The following is a 24,375-nucleotide window of genomic DNA, read 5'->3' as shown; positions in this document are numbered from 1 at the left end:
CTTTAGGATGGACTGGTTGGATCTCCTTGCAGTCCAAGGGACTCTCAAGAGTCTTCTCCAACACCACAGTTCAAAAGCATCAATTCTTCGGCACTCAGCTTTCTTCACAGTCCAACTCTCACATCCATACATGACTACTGGAAAAACCATAGCCTTGACTAGACAGACCTTTGTTGACAAAGTAATATCTGCTTTTTAATATGCTGTCTAGGTTGGTCATAACTTTCCTTCCAAGGAGTAAGTGTCTTTTAATTTCATGGCTGCAGTCACCATCTGCAGTGATTTTGGAGCCCCAAAAAATAAAGTCAGCACTGTTTCCACTGTTTCCCCACCTATTTCCCATGAAGTGATGGGACTAGATGCCATGATCTTAGTTTTCTGAATGTTGAGCTTTAAGCCAACCCTTTTACTCTCCTCTTTCACTTTCATCAAGAGTCTATAGTGATATGTATTCACCATTAAGAGTATTATGCAGAACAGTTTCTTTCACTGCCCTAAATTCCACTATGCTCCATCTCTTCATCCCTCCCTCATTTCCCACCAAACCCCTGACCTCTTTACTGTCTCTATAGTTTTACCGTTTCTACAATGTCACATAGTTGGAATACAGCATGTAGCCTTTTTAGATCAACTTTTTAAATTTAGCAGTATGCATTTAAGTTTCTACCATGTCTTGAGAGCTCCTTTCTCTTTATCACTGAACAATATTCCATTATATGGATGGAAGGATGGAACCTGTCGAAGGATATCTTGGTGGCTGCCAAGTTTTGGCAATTATAAATAAAGCTGCTAGAGACCTCTGTGCAGATTTTTGTTTGGACATAAGTTTGCAACTCATCTGGGTAAGTACCAAGGAGTGCAGTTGCCGGATTGTATGGTAAGACTATGCTTGTTTTGTAAGAAACAGACAAATGTCATCTAAAGTAGCTGTACTATTTTACATTCCCACCGGCAATGAGTCAGAGTTCCTGTGCTCCACAGCCTTGCCAGCATTTGGTGGTGTCAGTATTCTGGATTTTAACCATTCTGATAGGAGTGTAGTAGTATTGCATTCAGTTACTTTCATTTGCGTTTCTCTAATGACGTATGATGTTGAGCATCTTTCATATGCTTATTTTCCATCTGCTTATCTTCTTCTTGAGGTGCCTGTTTAGGTCTTTTGCCCACGTTTTAAATTGGGTTGTTTGTTTCCTTATTGTTGAATTTTTTAAGGATTCTTTGTATATTTTGGCTATTAGTCCTTTATCAGATACGTGATTTGCAAATATTTTCTCCTAGACTAGAGCTTTTCGTTTTCTTTAAATGTTTTAGAGCAGAGTTTTAATTTTAATAAATTCCAGTTTATCAGTTTTTTTCTTTCATGGAGAATACTTCTGGTGCTGTGCCTATCCCTATGTTTTCATCAGTCTTTCCTGTGCCCAAAGGGATAAATCAGAGTGTAGGCTAGTGGGGTTCAGAGGGCAGTGTAAACAGAAAGAGCAGGTGGGCAGGAACTGATCCCTTGATCTTGTCCATTTAGATTTTGCCTTTTGAGATCATGTCTCAGTCATATATTTCTATAATAAGGCCACATAACAAAACAACCCCAGAACTCAAAGGCTTATAATACTAAGCATTTCCTTCTCTCTCACATGTCCACAGGACAGCTGGGTTTCAGTTGATCAAGGCTGTTCTCAGATGGGTTTAAATCCAAGCTGCAGGTTGGGTCCAGATCTTTTCCACATGTTGCTCATCTTCGTTGGACTTTGTTTCAGGTCAAAAGGCTGGAGGGCAAGCCTAGCCACACAAGCACATTTCTAGCCTTTGCTTAATCATATCTGCTAACATCCCATTGGCTAAAACAAGTCCATGGCCAAACTCAACATCAGTGGGGTAGGGAGGGACGTGAGCTCCTCTTATGGATCACCAAACAGCGATCTAATATGCCACCAATCATATTTGCAAATTCCTATCACAGGACCCTGCGCTTTGCTTTCAGAGACCCAAAAACACATTCCCAAACCAGGAAGCAAGAGAGAAATTCAGTTATGAACTGCGTAAGTTAAAACATTTTATTTTCCACTGTTCTTACACCCAGTGCCTAAGGTTAGACTCTGAGCTACTCAGGGGTACAGAATCAAGTCGGTACAGGGTTCCATGGGACTCTGGTGGGTGCATCACAAAAGGATATAGATCCTTCAGGAGATACAAGAATATAGATGGATGTTACTTGCTCCCCATCCCATCATAACTCTTCCTATCACTCACTCTATAACAAGGCTAACCACTGGGGACTTTCAACTAAGACAACATGCAGGAAGGCCCCACTACCTCCTTGTCTTCTCTGCCTCCTTCTTACCTCTCCTCTGAGAGCTTCCCACTCAGGGTAGTAGATACTTCTCAGCAGCCACGTTTCCACTGTAGGACTGTAGGATTCCATCACAACCGTGATGGCTGCTGGATGATGGGAAATGCAGGGGCTATAGTCAGCCCCCAGCCCTGGGGGAGATCCAGACCAACCAACTTGCATAAAAACATGGCTTGGCAGGAGAGTCATTGTCCCAGATCATGAAAAGTCACTCCTGTCATCCTGGCACATGCAGCTCCTTGGAGACAAAAACCCATCCAGTGTGACAGGTGAATAATAGTGTGTCCCCCTCCCAAAAAAAAAAAAAAAAGATGTCCACCTCCTAATTCCTGGAACTTGTGAAGATATTATCTGGTGTGGCAAAAAGGACTTTACAAATGTGATTAAGGAATTGAAGATGGGAAAATTAGTCTGCATTATCCAGGTGAAAGTGAAAGTTGCTCAGTCATGTCTGACTCTTTGCGACCCCATGGACCATACAGTCCCTGGAATTCTCCAGGCCAGAATACTGGAGTAGGTAGCCATTCCCTTCTCCAGGGATCAAACCCAGGTCTCCCAAATTGCAGGCAGATTCTTTACCAGCTGAGCCACCAGGGAAGCTCAAGAATACTGGTGTGGTTAGCCTATCCCTTCTCCAGCAGATCTTCCCAACCCAGGAATCAAACTGGGGTCTCCTTCATTGCAGGCAGATTTTTTACCAACTGAGCTATCAGCGAAGCTTATCCAGGTGAGTCTAGTGTAATTACAGGGATTCTGACAAGTAACAGAGGGAGGCCTCAGAGTCAGAGTCAGAGAAGGAGATGTGATGACAGAAACAGAATTTGGAGTGATGAGCAGAAGGGAACCAGGAACGTGGGCAGCTTCTAGAAGCTGGAAAAGGCAAGGGAATGATTCACCCCAGGAGCCTCAGTAAAGCACACAGCCCTGCCAACCCATCTCAGACTCTGACCTCTGGAACTGTAAGCCACCAAGTTTGTGCTAATTTGTTACAGAAGCCATAGGAAACTAATACAGCCAGCAAGTATTCAGGGGGCAGTTGGAAAACTGGGAGCATTGAACCCCACTTCTCTTTGCTAGTCCTTCCCCCTTTGACTTGTCATCCACCAAAGGCAAATGTTCCAAAGCTGGCAAGACAAGAAAAGCTAACCTATTAGTAAAACCTTTAGCTGTCAGATCTTTTATTTAAATATTTATTTCATCATTTTAAAAGTTTTCTATCCAAACCGCAGCAGTAACTAGAATCCAGCTGTCCCAGGCAATAGAGATGTCAACTGGAGGTGTCCTGAGAATCGCAGATTGTGGATTGCCAGAGTCAAAAAGAGAATGTCCAGTCCAACCCACCCACTTGGCAGATGAGGAATTGTGGCTGGAGGGAGGGTGGGTGTCTGAGAATAGGAAGGGTTAGCCAGGTGCCGGGAGCCACTGCACAGGCATGGCCTCCGTGCCTGGCCCCGCCTGGCCACCCCCATCACGGCTGCTGTTGGTACTGGCTCTCGGTGGCCGTGTAGAAGTCATCCAGCACACTCTGGATGTATTCAAAGGTGGGCCGTTCCTCAGGTCGGTTCTTCCAGCAGCGAGTCATGATGTTGTAGAGCTCTTCCGGGCAGTTGTCTGGTCGAGGCATCCGATATCCACGCTCCAGTGCACGGATCACCTCGGGGTTTGACATCCCTGAGAAGGAGCCACGGAATTAAAAAGGGAGGGACTGGGGTCGGCCTGGCAGACAGTCACTGCCTCCCCAACAACCATCCCTCCCCACCTCCTCATGGGAGCCGAGCTCCTCCCATGATGCAAGCCAGGCATCTCTTCCCCCACTTCCCCTGCAGTGAGAGCAGGGGCCGGGTGCCCAGTTTTGGCCACACCCTTCCTCCTTTCTTTTTTTTTTTTCTTCTTTTTTTTCTCCTTCCTCCTTTCTTTGGACACTGACACAAAGTGGTCTGTGGAGCTGCAGCAGCCATCTGACCACATGGGGAAGACAATCACAGAGGAACCAACCCAGAGACCTGAGAGTCATTGAGCAGCTGAACTGACCTGTCTCCAGTGTCAGACTCCTTAGTCTGGGTTGTAACAATTTACCTATTGTTTCCACCATTCAGTCTGTTAATTTGTTACTTGCCGCCTGCAGGGTTCCATAACCCCCTGCCTGGTTTTTATTGGTGAAGCCTCAAGATAAAACAAGTCAGGTAGCCGACTCAGTGTCACCCTATGAGTGGGAACATTTCTTTGTTCAATTAAAATTTATGTTAGTTATCCTCAAGAACAACCATTTAAACATCTATGATCCCTCTTTCTTTAAAAAATTACTTGGCCATGCTGTATGGCATGTGGGACCTTAGTTCTCTAGCCAGGGATTGAATCCTTGTCCCTTGTATTGGAAGTGGTATTCTTAATCACTGGACCACCAGGGAAGTCCTATATTACCAGTCTTGAGCTCCAAAAGTATTCATATATTCAAGTGCTTCCTTGAACATCTTGGATGCTATGCTAAGTCACTTTAGTCCTGTCCAACTCTGTGCGACCCCGTAGACGGCAGCCCACCAGGCTCCCCGTCCCTGGGATTCTCCAGGCAAGAACACTGGAGTGGGCTGCCATTTCCTTCTCCAATGCATGAAAGTGAAAAGTGAAAGTGAAGTCGCTCAGTCATGTCTGACTCTTAGCAACCCCATGGATAAGCCACCACAAATTTAACAGGGCTAAACAGAACTCTTAAATTTTTATCCGTAGACCATCAGACATCCAGTTGCTCAATCAAAACCAGGAGACTCATCCTTCATTCTTCTCTCTCCCTCGCTTTCCACATCAGCAAGTCACAGCCTTTCTTCTTTTAAAACACAGCACCAGCTCATCAACTTATCAGGTACCATCACCCCTGTCTGTGCCACAGCTGCAGCTCCCACCGTCTCCCCAGCCCTGATCCACTCTCCACACTAAACCAAAGCATCACTTGCATGTGGAAATCAGACGATGCCACTTCCCTGCCTATAATGCTCCAATAGCTTCTTTACACTTAGACTAACACCCACAGTCTTCACCATGACCATGGATCCCGCCTGATTGGGCTCCTGCCAAGCCCTGCTTCACATACCATCTGCTCTCATTTCTTGTCTGCATCTACCTTGCTTGTTTGATATTCTTCAGATACAACTCAGGCCCTAAGAGCTGGCAGTGCCTTCTATCTGGAATCCTTTCCCTAATCCTCACTCTGCTCACTTCCAGCTCAGATATGACCTGCTCTGACAGTGCTCCATGCCCACAGGAGCCCTAGGTCACTCTCTCTCCTACACCCCTGCTTAATTTTCTGTTCCAAGTGATCTCCACTGAGAAGTGCATCTATTTAGTGCGTGTTCCTTCAGGCTATAATGTGAGCTCCTGCCAAGCAAGGGCTTTGTCTCCTACTGTATACTTCATGCCTAACACACAGTAGGAATTTGATACATACTGATGAGTGAACCAAGTGTCTGCACCTTTTATTTCTAATTTTCAGAACCATTTCTGCAAGGTGGTTGACTTAATTACCTATATTTTTTACAGAGGAAGACCTGGGGTAGAAGTCAAGTGAATTTCTCAAAGTGTTGATTAAACAGGAACAGGATTAAAGATCAGGACTATTTACTTATAAAGTCAGAATTCTCTTTATATCCACCTTGCCTCCCACCCCAGGGTTCTGGCTACAGATACCCTAGGAAACATCCCAACTGAAAAGCAACAGAGAAAAACTTTATCTGCTGAGTCCCAGGCACTCTACATGCCAGATATATCTTTGTATACCCCATGGTCTACTCAGTGTAGAGTGCCGCCCACGGGCATGGGGATGAATTCATCCATTTGACAAATAGTTACTAGGCACCCATTACCAGCCAAGCACAAAGGTAGCAGTCCAGATGCACCAGTAAGGAATACAGACATGATTTCTGGCCTCACAGAGCTCAGAGTTTGATGGAGACAATACCAAGCAAATATAGTTATCAATGGTGATGAATGCTGTGAATGAAATGGCATAGGGTATAGCGAACGAGAAGCACAGGGACGTGTATAGTACTTTAGATGACTGGGTGGTGAGGTATAGCATGACATGAAGGGAGAGGAAAGAAATAGGCAGGGGCTGGATCATGCTGGACCTGCAGGCCACAATTAGGAGTTTGGGATTTTGTTCTAATTATGCTGGGAGGCCTTTAAAAATTTAGAGGTGGAGAAGGGAAAAGTTCTGATCCACAATTTTAGAAAAATCCCTCTGGCCTCAGGGAGAGAATGGCCTTTAGGAGAGAGGGCAGACTGCTTAGGAGGCCACTGTACCAGTGAGATGATGGAGGACGTTGGTCTGGTGTGGGTGGAGGCTGTGGAGTTAGAAGTGGACAGACTTGGGATGCTTTGTAGTCCAATGGCTAGAACCCTGTGACTCCTTGAACGTGGAAAGGGATGAGAGAAGAGGAAGGGCCAAGCAGGCTTCCAGATTCCAGGCTTAAGAAATTGGATAGATAATGATGTTATTAACTGAGAGGCTGGGGGTGAGGGTCAAGAACTCACTGAGGGTCAACCAACTCAGGCTGGTGGTTGCCAAGGGGAAGGCAGTTGGGGGAGGGATGGAGTGGAGCAGACATAAACTTTTATGTAGAGAATGGATAAACAATAAGGTCCTACTTTATAGTATAGAGAACTGTCTTCAATATCCTATTAATATGTATATATATATAACCGAATCACTTTGCCATACAGCAGAAATTGACACAACATTGTAAATCAACTGTACTTCATTAAAAATATTGATAAAAAACAAACACAATAACAAATAAACAAAAACTCAGTCTGAATGGACACAATAACAAGAGAAAGGAGCCAGGCTGCCCTGGAAGCAGCCCCAAGCTGATGCCCTCTCTCTTACCTGGGTAAGGGATCCGGCCATAGGTGACAATCTCCATCAGCAGGATACCGAAGGACCAGACATCTGACTTGATGGTGAAGGAGCCAAAGTTGATGGCTTCAGGAGCTGTCCACTTGATGGGGAACTTGGCCCCTGTGGTTTGAACAGAGCAGAGTCAAGGAGAGCCTGGGGAGCAATCAGAGCTAGGTCTCTGCTAGGGGGAGGGAACAGGACATCAGTACAGCTGCCAACATCTGTCCCCTGCAGGACTGTGACTTCCCTCAATCTGGCCCCCATGGAAGCAAGGAGCATCCATTCTGAAGACCAGTGGCTAAAGTAGGGAGGAGTGAGCCCAGGTACCTGGGGTGTGGCAGGGGATTCGCCCTCTTGGGGCCACCTCATTGATTCAGCTGATGTCCTGGTGAACTACAACTCCTGAAGAGTGGAGTCCTAGAGGTCACAGGACCTTTGGGGACAGCAGAAATTCAAGGGACTTTGAGTCCAGGTCATACCTGCTACCTCGACCCCCTAACCCCTGTGAGGGAAGGGAAGATTTCGGTTTCCCCCAGTCACTGGGTGTCTCTCCCTCTGGTCCTCCTCTCCTTCCATCTGGTCTGGGATAGGTTGAGTTAACCTTTAGTGAGTAATTTCTATTGCAATTCCACTGTAGTTGGGAATGCAGTGTAAAGGATACATGTTCTTTGGAATTTGTTGAGACTTGCTTTATCATCTAGTACATAGTCAAGTTTTGAAAATTCTCTCTGTGTTTCCTGCTCCCGCCATCCCTTCCTCCCTTGGGACTGAGAGAGTTTTCTTTATTCCTGCTTATCCTCTCCTGGTTTAGAAATTATACATTCTATTCTTACGCTTGTAGTGGTTCCACTTTTACTGTGTCATACGAACGTGAAATAAAATATACAAATCTTTCCTATACAACTAGATGCCTTTTATATATGTATCCCCCCTTGTAATCACTGTTCAGATTAAGATATAGAAAATTTCAGCATCTCAGAAGGCTCCCTCCTGCCTCATCTCAGTCAATACCCCTGCAATCCAGGTTAAGTATTATTCTGACCTTTAGCACAATAAATGAGTTTTGCCTGTTTTTTTAAAAAAGTTTTATTGAGATGCATGCACAGACCATATAATTCAGCCACTTAAAGTATTCAGTTCAATGGTTTTCTTAATATATTCACAAGGTTGTGAATTTTAAAATATTTTCACCCTACGCTTCCCCAGACCATAACAGTCACTACCCATTTTTTTCTAGCTCCCCACTCCAGCCTTGGCTGGAATTAATCTACTTTCTGTCTCTATAGATTTGCTTATTCTGGGAATTTCATATAAATGGAATCATACAATACATGGTCTTTGTGTCTGGCTTCTTTCACTGAACACAGTGTTTGCAAAGTTTGTCCATGTTTAGGGTATATTAGTACTCCATCCCTTTTATGGTCAAATAATATTCCACCACATGTCTAGATCTCATTTTGTGTATTTGTTTATCAGTTGATGGACTTTTGGATTACTTCCACTTTTTGCCTGTTAAGAATAATGCTGCTGTCGACCTTCACATACATGTTTGCCTGTTTCTGAATTTTATATAAGTGGAACTATCCAGCATCTACTTTTTGGTCTGAGTTCCCTTATTTTGATATTATGTCTGTGAGAGTCATCCATTTTCTTTTGCGTTTGCATGTGTCATTGGTTTGTAACTTCTCATTGCTACATAATATTCTGTGAATAAACCACAATTTAAATATCATTGTACTCTTTATGGACATTTAGATTCTTCCCTGTTTTTGTCTATCACACCTAAAGTCGCTCTTGCCCTTACCCTTAATTCTAACATGACTTGACTGACCCAATCTACAATTGATCCCACTTACTGGGGGAGACTGGAGGCCAGAACTCAAGATGGAGCCCCTCCAGCTTAATAACACACAGCTGATACTGGGACAAACCTTTGCATTTTGATTAATATCACTTTCACAGGTCCTAATGCTCAGTACACACAACCCACCCCAGTGGGCCCCACAGGGCCCTCGACACCATCCCCTACCTTCCCGAGCTGTGTACTCGTTGTCCTCGATGACCCGCGCCAAACCGAAGTCAGCGATCTTGCACACCAGGGATGCAGACACCAAGATGTTGGCAGCTCGAAGGTCTCGGTGGATGTAGTTCCTCCTCTCGATGAAGGCCATGCCTTCTGCAATCTCCACCCAAAACAGAGACACCCTTACCCTCAGATTTGGCCCAGCCCAAGGTGAGTCTCACCCAAAAGCAGAAGACAACTGTCCAAGTGTGAGAAAACTGGAAAATATGTGCGCTGGCCTGGGTCCTGGTCTCAGATTGGCATTTCTGTCTACCTAACCAGGTTGAGGGGATCCTCATAGCCTGGGCCAATTTGTAGCTTCTCTAGGGTTCCAAGACTTCCAGAAAACACTTTAAGGAAAAAGCATTATTTCTCCAAGGACCTACACACACACACACACACACACACACACACACACACACCAGGATACTTTGAAGGGCTTTCATCCCCAATCCCCTTACTGGGAACAACCTAGGTTCACATCACATTTTGTTGTATCTCTTACGCCTTCTTCACTCCCAAGCCTGGGTAGGGAAAATTCCTTTGCTCATTCAACAAACATCTACTGAGTGTCTTGTGGGCACCAGACATGTTACTTGGACAGGTCGGGAGCCAGGCAAAGCCCCCACAAGGTGGTGATCAGCACCATAAAGAAAGGGGAAAGCAGGTGCTAGGACATGAAGTGTAGAGGGCTGTTTTGGATTGGATGATCAGGAGGTGAAACTTCAGCAAATGCTCTGTCAAAGAAGAGCATTCCTGGCAGAGAAGATCATGTGCAAAGGCCCGGAGGTAGGAAGCAGCTTGGGTATTCATGGAATAGGAGGCTGAGCAGAAGTTGCCCAAGGGAAAGTGGGGAGGAGAGAGGAGGTTGTGGGAAAGGCTGCTGATGGGGAAGAACCTTGTAAGTTATGAGAGGGGGTTGGGTTGTATTCTGAGCACAAAGGGAAGTGGGAAGTCTTAGAGCAGGAGAGTGACATGGTCTGATGTATATTTTAACGTCATCAGGGCTTCTGAGTGCATAGTGGACTGTGTGGAGAGTTCTTATTCACAATGGGACCTGGGAAGCCTGACAGAAAGATGTGGGATTTTTCTGTAAAGACGTTTTCCTCTTACAATAGTTTGTGCATTACCCCTCATAAAGAGGTTTATGATTAACCCTCAGAAACTCAGAAAAAGCATTTATAGTTCATAAACTGGTCTTTGATGTCCTTGAACCAGGTGTTACCACCGTCTCTTTTGTTCAAAGGAGGGACACCTTTGTCAGATCACACCCCCAGGATTTGAATATCCACCCCCAGGGCCTCCATGCTGCATTTAATCGCCGAGAACTCCAGCACTTTGGAGGACTGCAGCTGGCTGCAATCTGGTAAGATTATTTGAGGAGGTAGGGTGTCTGGCCAGACTAAACCAAGGTCTGTTCAAGATCTGAGGCAAGTGGATGGTACGCTTGTGGAAAGTGGCCAGCAGGGGGCACCCATGGCCATTGGAACCGAGGTCTGAGCCTCCAGACTTTTCTAACCAAACCAGGAGACTGATTTTGCTTGTCATCGCCTGCCAGGAGTGGGTGAGGCAGTCTTGGCCTCATGGGTGTGGAAAATTTATAAGGAGTTCAGATGAACAGTTAACAACAGCCATAACATTAACTGTAGACGTTGTAGCTTATTCATTAATCATAATATGATATTTAATACTTAAATACCATTTGCTCTCTGCTTTGGGGTAGGTACTATTGCTTCAGCACTATTATTTCACAGGTGATGAAACTGAATCCCAGAGAAGTAACTACCTGGTCCAAGTGGAGACCAGGACTGGAAATCTGACAGCCCTGCTTAGGGTCTGTGTCCATTACCCTACCTGAATTTTTGGCACAGAGCAGGCACTAACGCTGGTAGTTAGCATTTTTCAGTGCTCAGGGGCAGACACTCATGTTATGGATTTGCACATGAGCACATGAGTTCAAGGGGGCAAGTGGAACTAACCCCACTTAGAAGACAGCAGATAAGAATGCCTAAGTGACTCCTGGGTTGGGCCAGCTCAACTTGAGCCCCACATCTCTGTGATCTCCAAGCAAACTACTTTACCATCTGTGCCTCACTTTTCTTCTCTGTAGAATGGGACAATAGAATCTTCTTCCGAGGGTTCATGTGAGGATTAATACTCTAAATCTACATCAAGTGTTTAGAACAGAGTCTGGCATATAAGTATTCACTTCAACAGTCCCTGTTGAGGAAAGTAGCCCTCAGAAAGGTTAAACTATTTGCTCAAGACTACACAGGCAGCCCTGGGCTCAACAGCAAAACTCTGTACGATTCCTAAGTCCATGCGTATACAGTGTTGCTCTCAAGGGTTTGTCAACTGAACGAATAGTGGATAGGTTGGCTGGGTTCAGGGTTGGTCTATAAATTGGGAGTTGATGAGGTGGTGAGATTTCATGAGCACCAGATGGTCTGCCGTGATGTCCGTCATTGGCACATGGGTTTGCTTCTGAGAGAGTACCAGAGAATCACAGAATCAGCTGGAAGGGCCTGTAGGGATATTCCAGCTCAGGGCTCTTCACATTGAATCTAACTGAAGGGCAAAAGAAAGGTCACCCCTTCAATCAGAGCAGCTCTGTTTTAATCTATTTTAAAATGATCAGCTGCTCCATAAGATTCATTTGACCAATATAGTTGTAGCTAAAAAAAAAAAAAAAGCTTTCAAACTTGAAAAGCACAAAGATGGTCCAGTTCCTTCACTGACAAATGGAGGGACCCAGGGACCCAGAGTGGATCTAAGGTTACACAGCCAGGTGGTGACGAGGCAGTCTCTGCTGCGCCCACCCACCTCTCTAGGACCGGAGGTGAAGACCAGGCCCCAGGGTGGCTCCTTTCTGTGCCTGGGCTCTGAGGCCACCTTTGCTCCTGGATGTACAAGGGCCTGGCTCCTCTTTCCCTCCTGTGGTTTCTGTCTTTACCGTTTGTACCACGGGGAGAACTGTTCTTGCCCTGGTCCATGACCCTCCTCCCAGCAAGGTTTCTGCCAGTGTGATGGTTACAATTTAGCAACAGGCCAGACTCCTGTTTCACTAGGAAGAAGGGCTCACTGAAGAGAAAATGCCTCTTCTGGATTTCCATATGCCTCTGGTATTGGAAGACTCTGAAAGGCAAAGCCTTTTATCATACTCTTCCTTTATTATACCCTTCCCAGGATTTGCATAGTCAAATGAAAATTGACTGAAATAGTCAAATTTCTGCCTTCGGCATCTCCTGAAGGCCCTACCCTGGGCCCAGGTGCCCCTCCCTCTCCCTTAACACCTTCCAGGCTGCAAGCCACACCCCCTTCATTTTTGCCAGGCTCAGGCTCCAACAGACCAGGTTGAGCTCTGGTTTTGTCCTTTAGACTTTGGCATAGACTGTTTCTTCTGCCTGGAATACCCTTCCCTCTCATCTTCACCTGCCCAACTTCTATTCAGGCCTCAGCCCAGTGACAGCTTCCTCTGGGAAGCCTTCTCTGATTGCTCCTGGACTGGGAGAAGTGCTCCAGCCGTGGGTTCCCACCAGTACCCGTTTCCTCCCCTGTTTTCCCACAGACAGGAGAGAATGAATGAGAGAAGACAGAAGTGAAAAGCACTCAGGCTGGAAGTGAGAAGAGCTCCATAAAGTGAAGGGAAGATGAGAAAGAAAATGGAGTTTTAAGAAGCATTTCTGTGATTTCTGGACATTATTAATTTTGCTGGATACTGCATTCTTTTGACACTGAGCCAGGACTACTTGGGTCATGGCTCTCTAAGAGATTTAGTTGTTTAATAAGTGTAAACCCTAGGGGATAGCAGTACTTTCCTTTTTGTTCACTACCATGTCCCCCCAAAGTAACACAGTCACGTAGGCAAGCTACTTCACCTCCCTGGGCCTCAGTTGCCTCATCTCCTCTTTACTTCCTCTCTAAGCCTTAACTTCCTGTTCTGTAAAATGGGATGACAATTACCCATCTGTGGCCAGACTGTCATATCAGTGGTTCCCTGTGAACCACACCTCCTGGGACTCACGCCTTTTTGCAGTCCCTCCTACACTGACTCTGGGCTAGGTCATGTGACTTGCTTTGACCAACAGGACATTAGCCTGCACAAAGCGAATAGGAGCTTGCTCATGATGGCTTAGTCCCTTGGAAGACTCCCTCTTGGAACCTTTCTGCCATGATGTAAAGGAGCTCAGGTTAGGCTGCTGAATGAGTGATGTGGAGTCACTGGAGACAGACCCAGAGGATGAGCCACCATCCCAGATATTCTAGCCCCAGGGAAGCTCTCAGCAGAATGCATCCTCAAGAGGGGGCTGGGTTTCACCACGCTGAGCAGAGAAATCACCCAACCAACCCCAGTCAACCCCACAGAATCATGGGAAATGATACATTGTTGTTTCAAGCTACTAAACTTTGGAGCAGTTGGTTACAAAGGAATAGATAACAAAAATCTCACCCTAGAAGGCTGATGTGAAGACTATATGAGTTAGGACTTGTGTGCATGCTTAGTCGCTCAGTGGTGTCTTGCAGCCCAAGGGACTGCAGCCCCCCAGGTTCTCCAGGCAAGAATATTGGAGTGGGTTGCCATGCCCTCCTCCAGGAGATCTTACCAACTCAGGGATTGAACCCAGGTCTACCCGCTTTGCTGGTGGATTCTTTACCTTCTGAGCCACCAAGGAAGCCCAAGAATAATGGAGTAGGCATTCTACCCCTTCTCCAGGGGATCTTCCCAACCCAGGAATCGAACTGGGGTCTTCTGCATTGCAGGTGGATTCTTTACCAGCTGAGCTACCAGGAAAGCCCCGAGTTAGGTCATAGAAGGCACAGTTAAAAAGAATACTTTTATCCTGAGCACTCAATATGTGTTAGCTATTATTGTTATTATGATAGCATGTAATCAATAAACACGTGTTGAATAAATAATTGACTTCCCCTTCCCGGACTTCCCCATTAGACTCTCACCTGGGCTGAGAAGTCGATGAGTTTGGGCAGTGGCTGCCTGCTACCTTCTTCACTTTTCAGGAAGTCCAGCAGGCTGCCTGTGTGGGGGTAGGGGGAACAACATTTACTACTCTTATGACTTTAACAAGTGGTTAACACGGTTCATAGTAATGAATTTAAATAGAAGTATTTATTTACTGTTCCTAGCATATGAGAAATAGAATCTGAGCATTTTGAGAATGACTTTGTGCTTGCCAGACTGGTTGTTTGATTGAGACAGCTTTCTGAGCCTGGGGGACTGGGGCCATGGTTTTATAAGGCTGGCATAACTGTGTGTTTAGAAAATGATAAAAGCTTTGAGATGTCAAATCCTTCTAAATGGATGTCATGTGAGATGTTTCTGTATGTTGAGAAATGGGCAGGAATTGAACATTATTGAGAAATGATGGCCTAAAAAAATATCCCTGAGACATCCTGGACTGTGTGCCGGCAGGATGGGAGCAGCCTGGAAAGGATGCTTAGCCAATGCATAAGGAATGGTTTGCTGAGTCTCCTGGAGCATTGGTCCACCCAGGGAAGATGGCTGGTGGTTGGGGGGGCAGGGGTGGTTGAGGGAGTCTCCCCAGCCTCAAGGGCTCATGGTGAACCCATAGAAGGCTCTTCTCCTATCACCCAGAGGGGTTCTGGCCCCGCCCCCTCTCCTAGAGGTCCATGTGCTCCCCTTCTCCTGGCATCCCCCTAACATGATTTAACTCCCCTTAACCAGGAGAGTGGGGCAGTCAGATACGAAGGTGCTCAGCGAGTTTATGTCAAAAGAGTTCCTGGCCAGGCTGGGGGCATCTTGAAGGGCAAAGAACCATGTCAGAGTCAACTCTGACTCTGCAGGTGACCAGGAGGAGGCATAGTTGGTACCCCAGCTCCCAGCATGTGGCACCTTTGGCCATGAACTCCGTGATGATGTAGATGGGCTCCTCTGTGACCACAGCGTGCAGCTTCACCAGCTTGTCATGCTGCAGAGTCTTCATCAGGTTGGCTTCTGCCAGGAAGGCCTCCACGGACATGCTCCCAGGCTTCATCGTCTTCACGGCCACCTTGGTGTGCTTGTTGTAGGTGGCTGCAGAAGGACAGGAAGCAGAAAATGTGGTTAGGGCCCACTGCTCTTTCCTCACAGGCCCCAAAGACCTGGCTGCAGACCTGCCTCCTCCAGAGAGCCTTTCCTGCCCATCTCAGCCCTTAGAGAAGGAAGGGGAGACATGTGCTTTGCCCTCAGGTAGATGTGGTTTGGAAGGCTGGTCTACCACTTCCTAGCTGTGTGCCCTTGGGCAGGTCACTTAACCTCTCTGAACTATGGTTTCCTCATATGCAAAGGCTCATGTAGGGGTTAAGGGATTAAGACATCATTCTGATTATGCCACTCACTCACACACCTACCTTTGTTTTGTCACACATTCACATACACACCATCTTTGCTTTAAATGTTTATTTAATCTTAACACTGCTCTCAAAATAAATATATCTCATCATGGTCCGCAAGGCCCTGCATAAACTGGCCTTGCTCTCTTAGCCTTGTCATCCACCAACACCTCTACCCCTTGCCTTTTGTGCACCAACCCACCTGCATATCATTCAGTCCCTCGAGCAGCCATCTCCCTCTCCCACCACAGGAACTTCGCTCATGCTGTTCCCTCACTTCACCCCACCCCTTCCCTGCTTCATCTTGTTGATCTTGCAAATCTCAGTGTTGCTTGTGTTTCTATTTTTGCCTTGGCTGCCAGGAAGCTCTAACGCAGAGTTGAGGTCTTCCTACAGTAAGAGCCTAAGACCTTATATAATGTGTGTGTGTGTGTGTGTGTGTGTGTTTTCTAACCCCATCAGTCTGATCTGTCTTGCCTTCCTCACCATACACTTTCTCTGCCTTTTCTTCTTCGGTGCCTGACACACAGCAGGCTCTCAATACATATAGTTGAAGTGAGTGGATTTTAAACTTGTGTTTTTCTGGCTGAATTGTTGGCATCTCTGTAAGCTGTCTTCACTCCCATTTGGAACGTGGTGGAGTATAAACAGTGTGGGGGCGCCAGGCACTGGGCCAGGCATCGCGTCTACCCCCACAGTTCTGCAGGGCAGGCTTTGCTATTCTTAAGTCATTAGAGGCAGCCCAGCAGGGGTGGGATATGTCTTTCTGAAGCCCTACAATGCTCTAGCATGACGCTGGGCACATGGCAGGGGCTTAGAACAGCGTGTTCATCAGCTGCCAACATTGAACTCACCTGGAAATCTCCAAGCTACACTTTCCCATTCTTAATTCTCATCATTCTAAGAGATGCTCTGGTTCTCTCAACCCCAGACTGTCCCAGCTCCATGTGAGGAAGCAGATTCCTCACTGAGGACTCCGGCTTCTTAGAAGAAAGTTTTTGACCCCAACAGGCCTGACCTCAAAGATTTGCATGGCAGTGTTTGCATGGCAGGACTATTTGCTTTGCTATCAGAGGAATCACTCCTTTACAGTTATTATTCAAATCTCCCCTCTGCCCTGGGTGGCATTCCCATTTGGTCTTGGGCTGTTCTTGGAAGCAAGGACCTCCCTCTCTCCTATCTCCTCTCCTGGCTTTGGCCCTGGGTCCTTACCCATCCAGACTTCCCCAAACTGCCCAGCTCCAAGTTTCTTCTCCATCTTGAGGGACTCCCGGGGGATCTCCCAGGCGTCTTTCTCCCAAGGTTTCTGGGGCTTGGAGGACATGCAGGGCACTGTCAGCTTCTGGCAGAGTCCGTCGCTCGCCTCTGGAACAGAGCCCCCTGGTCAGCCGAGGGCAGGCAGCCCCAAGCCAGCCTCAGGCTTCCCCTCCAGGCCTCCCTTCCTGGTCCACTGCATCTGGCCCCTGTTCCAAAGGGCTGCTCCATTGAAGGTATTCCCAAGAGAACAGAGCATGGTGAGATGGCATCTCTGCCCTCCCGCTCAACAGACCAAAGACTTCAGGAGAATCCAAAGCAACTGTTTGTCTGGGGGGAGGGTCAGGAAGACCTTAGCAGGCCTCAGAGGCAGCAGTGCCCCCTTGACTAGGATTCCCAGGAGAGAGGCCCACCCAGCTGGGCCCCCAGAAGGGAGGCAGCCCCGCAGCACTCACTCTTATAGTGGGCCACCAGTTCCTGCAGGCTGCCGAAGGTGCTCCGGGGCGAGATGTAGAAACCCCCATTGTCCAGCGTGCGGATCTTGTAATGTTTCACCGTGTCCCTGTGCTGGGGGTCGTAGTCTCGCACGGACAAAGAGTAGCTCCCTGTGTGGGCCAGAGAGAAACCACCCAGCGTGAGCACCCTGACAGCCTGTAAGGCCACTGCTGGCACCGTCTTGACATCCGCACAGTGGAGCAGAGGGTAGGAGTGGGCGGTGGAGTCAGGCTGCCTGGGTCCTTGTCAGGCTGTTCCATGTCCTCCTGTGAGACCTTGGAAACGTGACCAAGTCACTTTTCTTTGCCTCAGTTTCCTTATCTGTAGAATGGGATTGGTCATCATATCTCCTCCCCTCAGCACACTGCCTGGTGGTAGAAGAAGTAATGTTTGTACTCAGGATGTAAAAGCTCAGTAATGTTGGCTGTCATTGAGTTCATTATTTCTTTTTCTTCCTATTATCTATCTATTTTTCACAAAAACCAAGATACCACACCCAATTTGGTAAAAAAGCAAGGCTGTTTAGTACTATTTACAATAGCTAGGACATGGAAGTAACCTAGATGTCCATCGGCAGATGAATGGATAAGGAAGTTGTGGTACATATACACAATAGAATATTACTCAGCTATAAAAAGGAAAGCATTTGAGTCAGTTCTAATGAGGTGGATCTGGAGCCTATTATACAGACTGAAGTAAGTCAGAAAGAGAAAGACAAATACTGTATATTAACACATATATATGGAATTTAGAAAAACGGTACTGATGATCCTACATGCAGGGCATCAGAGCAGACACAGATTTAAAGAAGAGACTTTAGAACTCAGTGGGAGAAGGTGAGGGTGGGATGATTTGAGAGAATAGCATTGAAACATGTACATTACCATATGTAAAATAGATGACCAGTGCAAGTTCAACGCATGAAACAGGGCACTCAAGTCCAGGGCTTTGGGACAACCCAAGAAATAGGGTGGAGAGAGAGGTGGGAGGGGGTTCAGGATGCAGGGACACATGTATACCTGTGACCGATTCATGTTGATGTATGGCAAAAACCATCACAATATTGTAAAGTAACTATCCTCCAATCAAAATAAATTAGTTAATTTAAAAAATAAAAATAGATGATGTTATAATGAAAGCAGTATGGGTATATCCATAGGTTATTTAAATACAAATACACATTAATTCTGAAAATAAAAGTTAGGCTGTTTAGAAGCAAACAAGCAAAAAGTTTAAACAAACAAACCAATCCAGTTCAACTGTTATAATAGAAACATTGAAATGTAAGTGTCCATATTAAATGTTGTGGCAGGCTGAGTCACTGCTGCTGCTGCTGCTGCTAAGTCGCGTCCGATTCTGTGTGACCCCATAGGCAGCAGCCTACCAGGCTCCTCTGTCCATGGGATTTTCCAGGTTAGAGTACTGGAGTGGGGTGCCATTGCCTGCTCCAGACTGAGTCACGGCCCCGCACAATGCCATGTCCTAATCCCTGACACCTGTGTGTGCATCACCTCACGTGGTAAAGGGATTCTGCACATGTGATTCAGTTAAGGAGCTGGTGATGGGGAACTATCCTGGATTCACATAGACCAGAAACACACACGTCTTTCAGTCCATGGCCACGGTTCTGCCTTTTGTGAGCTGTGTATCCTTGGGCAAGTTATTCACTTCTCTCCCTCTCAGCTTTCTCCACCACGATAGCACCATGTCATAGGATATGGGGGAGATTTAAATTGTTGCATGAATTACAGTTGACCATACATGCTGGGGCTTCCCTGGTGCCTCAGATGGTAAAGAATCTGCCTGCAATGGAGGAGACCCAAGTTTGATCCCTGGGTTGGGAAGATCCCCTGGAGAAGAGAATGGGTCCATGGGTCAGAAAGTTGGACACAACTGATCGATTTTCATGCACGCTAGGCTGCTGTGCTTAGTCGCTCAGTCGTGTCCGACTCTTTGTGAACCCATGGGACTGTAGCCCACCAGGCTCCTCTGTCCATGGGGATTCTCCAGGCAAGAATACTGGAGTGGGTGCCGTGCCCTCCTCCAGGGGATCTTCCTGACCCAGAGATCGAATCCAGGTCTCCCGCACTGCAGGTGGATTCTTTCATGTCTGTTGTTTGGTTGCTCAGTCATGTCCAACTCTTTGTAACCCCATGGACTGCAGCGTGCCGGGCTTCCCTGTCCTTCACTATCTCCTGGAGTTTGCTCAAACTCATGTCTATTGAGTTGATGAATACATCCAACTATCTCGTCCTCTGTCACCCCCTTCACCTCCTGCCCTCAATCTTTCCCAGCATCAGGATCTTTTCAAATGAGTCAGCTCTTGACAATGAATGAATAGGAATAATAAATAATAAACAATGAATGGATAGGAATAATATTCATTATAATGGACTATAGTTATATGCGTTATAGTAAGCTATATTGTTCATTACAGTGAATGATTAACCCCACAGGTAGAGGTTTTATATCACCACTTTATACATAAGGAAACTGAGGTCCAGGGAGATGAAGTACCTAACCGGCAGTCACACAGCCTGTAAGTAGCAGAGCTGGGCTTCAAACCCAGGCAGCTGGGACCACACTCTTAATCACTCTGCCCAGTCAAGGAGAGGCTGACTTGGCTGGTGCTGAGCGGGGAAGGGCAGAACCCAGGAAGCAGCAGGATGGGACTCAGGGCACTTGTACTACAAGTTTATTAACTCAGTGAGCCCACCTACGCTCACTCTGAGGGCGGTGGGAGTGGCCAGGCTCACCTTCCTGCCCTTGTGTGTAGGATGGCCCAGAGGGAGAAGCCGAGGGCTGTGTATGGCTTTATCTTTTTGCACCATTTCTTTTCCTCTGGGGGCTGGTAGGGAGTTTGTTGGGTGGGAGGAAATAAAGCCCAAACATTCCCTGACCTGAAACACAGATTGTGAGCGCTGTTTCAGCCACATTCAGGCTTCCCCAGTTCAGAAATCAGGGGGCAAGTAGAAGGCCCCCGAACTGATCGTCCAGGGTACTGTGAGGTCATACTCAATATAATGTCCTGATTTCTCTAAACCAGGCAGTTTTGAAGCTAAACCCAGTAGTAAAGGCACACTGTGTGTGAAGTCTGAAATCACAGGACTCCTCCTTACAATCATCCCTTTGGCAAAACTGGCCTTACTTGATACCAGTTTTAGTTATTTGTTGTTTGGGGGCACTACTCTTGCCTCCTATGCAATGACCGGGCACAAAGCCACCCTCACAGCACGGAAGTTTCAGGAAGCAGGTCACTGACATCAAAATATCCAAATACTTCAAAGGAGTTATTTGAAACAGGTCCCAGACAAGGTTGGCTTGGGGTCTCTTCCCACAGCCCGAGCCCATCTCATTTCCTTACGGAAGGAGAGAGGAGTCAGGCTTGTGGACAAGATATATTTTGATGGGTATATAAAAGAATCCAAGCTAATGAAGATCGAGTTCAGCAGGTTGTTGTTCTTCAGGGCAGTAACTACTGCATCTTACTTCCACTGACCTAAGTTGGCAGGTCTGGGGGCTGAGAAGGCTTGAACAAAGAGCAGAAGGAAGCCTGGCAGCCCGGGGAGGGGGGCTGGGTGAGTTGTTCAGACAATGGCATACCCCAAGCGAAGGATGGTGTCCGGTCATGACTGGGGCTCCCCTGTGTGGTGGGTGGAAACACGGGGCGAGGGGGACTGGCCTCACCTTTGGTGGTCTCACTGTCCCGGATCATGAAGGAGCCCAGCACGTTGCCAGGGGCCAGGAGTTGGCGCTCTGCATCTTTTCGGCTGATGCCCTTGAAGAACCACCTGGAGGGAAGGGAGGGGGCAGTGTGTAAGCCCGCGGCGGGCAGTCCTGTTTGACTATTGGCACTCTCGCCTGGCATCAGGACTCCAAGGGCCCGGATTCCTCTGGTGTCAGTTTTACTCAGAGATTCTTTGGGGGAAAAGCAGTCATTCCTTTGATATTGACATTTTACCACAAGTGAATCCAGTTCGCTGAGGCTGAAACTTGCAATTTAGGGAGCTTTCTTTAAGAAAAATAATAAAGCATTATAAATACTAATACAAAATGTTGCTGGTTATTCCAGTACCACCCAACATGAGGGATAAGGTGATGAGCAAAAAGACTGGGTGGAAAAATACAGCAGTCTTAACCAACTGTGGTCAAAAATCTTCCTTTTGCAGATTTCTCTAGAACGTTTGATCAACCTCTCAGGATCTTAGAGGCCCATATGAGTGAGGGCTGAGCTTTGTCATCACAGTTCATCTTCCTCTGTAGATACAGAGTTGAATATAACATCAGCATGAATTTCTAAGCTCAAATGTGAGATTTCAAATAATTTTATACTTGGCGCCACATCCCTGGACCTTTCTTCATCCTCCTTGACTATTTGGGATCTTTAGATCCCCCCCCAAAATCTAAGAATAACTTTAAGCAGCAGAAACCAAATTTATTCCCTGAGGAGTGGTTCATGCACTGTGATGGAAAAAGCCCCAGACCAGAGATCAACTGGCCTTGACCCTGCCACAAATCTATGTGTGACTTGGAGCACATTGCTTTCCCTCTCTGGACTTCTGTTTCCTCTGCTATCAACTGGGGAAACAGGCAGTTACCATTTATCAAGCTCTTATTATCCACCCAACAACTCTATGGAATCATTGCCTTTATTATCTCCACTTTACAGATGAGGAAATCGAGAAATAGAAAGAGCAAGTAACTTGCCTGGCATCACACAGCTAGTAAGTGGTGAAGGCAGGATTCAAAGTCAGGCAGTCTAACTCCAGAGCCAAAGATCCTAATCACCCTGCAACACCCCTGCCTTCCTTGCTTTCATTTGATAAAGTGATTCAAGCCATGGTAAAATGTTCAAGCAATGTTAAAGGTACACAGTAAGAGCTGTCCTCCTGGCAATCCCACCCCAGGAAGTTATCCTACTGATTTTGCACAGGAAGTAATGACATATACCCCAGGAGACTCAAGGCAGCATGAGACTGGAGACAGCTTAAGAGACCACTGACAAGGGATGGAGGGGCATCTACATGACAGACATGGCAACTGTGAAATGGAGCAACTGTAGGCCCTGCCTGGAAGATCTGAACAAAAGAGGTGGGAGAGTATAGTGTAGAAGCTGCCACTTGCGTAAAACGGAGAGAGACAATCTTCTTTGCAGCATTGTTCACAATAGCCAAGACACAGAAACAAGCTCAACGTCCATCAATAGATGGATGGATCAAGAAGTTGCAGCACTTATATACAATAAATATTGTTGTTTCTGTTTAGTCATTAAGTTGTGTCTGACTCTTGCGACCCCATGGACTGTAGCCCACCAGACTCCTCTGCCCATGGGATTTCTCAGGCACAAATACTGGAGTGGGAAGTTATTTTCTTCTCCAGGGGATTTTCCCAACCTAGGGATCAAACCTGTGTCTCCCGCATTACAGGTGGATTCTTTACTGCTGAGCCACCACAGACATGATAGTGGAATATTAGCCATAAAAAAGAATAACACAATGCCATTTGCAGCAACATGGATGAACCTAGAGATTATCATACTAAGTGAAGTGAGTCAGGAAGGGAAAGACAAATACCAAATGATATCACTTACATGTGGAATCTGAAAAAATTATGCAAGTGAACTTACAAAACAAATAGTGTCACAGATGTAGAAACGAACTTACGGTTACCAGTGGGGAAAGGGGAGAAGAGGGATAAATTGGGAGACTGAGACTGACACATACATACCACCATACATAGATAACTAATAGGGACCTATAGCACAGGGAGTTCGGAGAAGGCAATGGCACCCCACTCCAGTACTCTTGCCTGGAAAATCCCATGGACGGAGGAGCCTGGTGGGCTGCAGTCCATGGGCTCGCTAAGAGTCAGACACGACTGAACGACTTCACTTTCACTTTTCACTTTCATGCATTGGAGAAGGAAATGGCAACCCACTCCAGTGTTCTTGCCTGAAGAATCCTAGGGACGGGGAAGCCTGGTGGGCTGCCGTCTCTGGGGTTGCACAGAGTCGGACACGACGGAAGTGACTTAGCAGTAGCAGCAGCACAGGGAACTATATTTAATATTTATAATGACCTCTATGGGAAAAGAATCTAAAAAAGAGTGGGATATATCTATATGTATAACAGATTCACTTTGCTGTACAGTTGAAACTAACACAACATTCTAAATCAGCTATACTCCAATTTTTTAACAAATTGGAGGAAGATATATGTAGTTTCTTAATCAAGTATAAAGCATTTGGGAGGACTTACAAAAAACTGATTGCTTCTGGAAAGGAAGTAGCTGGCTGGGGATAGGGTGGGGGGAAGACTTTTCACTCTTTAGTCGATGTCCTTCTGCACCATTTGCATTTTGAAACATTTGAGAATACTGCCTATTTCAAGGCAAATGAGGAAGTAAGATTCCGTCCCACGCTGATTTCCAGGCCCCAGCTGCTCTCTTCAGAGGCAGTCTCTGTGAGCAGTCTCTTGATGTGGACACAAGAGCCTGGGAGTGCAAGACTCATATGGGTATTCAGGTCAGTGGTTCTCAAGGTGGGTCCCTGGATCAGCAGCATCCACCTCACCTGAGAACTTGTTAGAAATGCCAATTATGAATTGGACAGTCGAGGAGTGGGGCTCAGAAACCAGCATTTTAACTAACCCTCTAGGTGATGCTGATGCACTCAAGATCGAGAACCAGCCATTAAGTTATCACCCAAATGATAACCCACCATATCTGTCCTCTGCACCTGGCCTTTTCCACTCAGCAGTTATATTGCTTTAAGGAGTAATACCAGCCATGCCTTCTTCAAGGCTGCTGCAAGGTGAGGTATGGTGCAAGAATTGTCTAAGTGTTCAGAGCCTGGAGCAGGGGAGCAGAGCACAGATGCCCCAGGAGAAAGCCTGGAAGGACAGAGAAGCAGCCAACCCCGCCCCCCTTCCCGACGCCACAGCATGTATGGCATGTGCTGGGGGCATTCCAGGACAGAAG

At 46.6% G+C, this 24,375-nt stretch overlaps 1 protein-coding gene across 5 annotated transcripts in view; it reads right to left on the bottom strand.

The window, feature by feature from the left end:
• HCK (HCK proto-oncogene, Src family tyrosine kinase) overlaps positions 1 to 24,375 on the bottom strand; it is a 59,570-nt gene that overhangs the window by 10,589 nt on the left and 24,606 nt on the right. For 2 of the 5 annotated variants that reach the window (XM_061437226.1, XM_061437230.1), the window contains 8 exons: positions 21,085 to 21,188; positions 17,358 to 17,507; positions 16,861 to 17,013; positions 15,170 to 15,349; positions 14,257 to 14,333; positions 9,268 to 9,421; positions 7,227 to 7,358; positions 2,038 to 4,018 (listed from right to left, as the gene is read on the bottom strand). In XM_061437226.1, coding sequence (XP_061293210.1) covers positions 3,816 to 4,018; positions 7,227 to 7,358; positions 9,268 to 9,421; positions 14,257 to 14,333; positions 15,170 to 15,349; positions 16,861 to 17,013; positions 17,358 to 17,507; positions 21,085 to 21,188 — 1,153 coding nt within the window. In that variant the 3' untranslated portion in view covers positions 2,038 to 3,815. Of the gene's footprint in view, positions 1 to 2,037; positions 4,019 to 7,226; positions 7,359 to 9,267; positions 9,422 to 13,955; positions 14,078 to 14,256; positions 14,334 to 15,169; positions 15,350 to 16,860; positions 17,014 to 17,357; positions 17,508 to 21,084; positions 21,189 to 24,375 lie in introns of those variants that run through there. The other 3 variants (XM_061437228.1, XM_061437227.1, XM_061437229.1) reach the window with 3 other exon arrangements.

This window comes from Bos javanicus, chromosome 13, assembly GCF_032452875.1.
Source record: "Bos javanicus breed banteng chromosome 13, ARS-OSU_banteng_1.0, whole genome shotgun sequence".
Lineage (NCBI taxonomy): Eukaryota > Metazoa > Chordata > Mammalia > Artiodactyla > Bovidae > Bos > Bos javanicus.
This window is presented reverse-complemented; position numbering and strand designations above follow the sequence as displayed.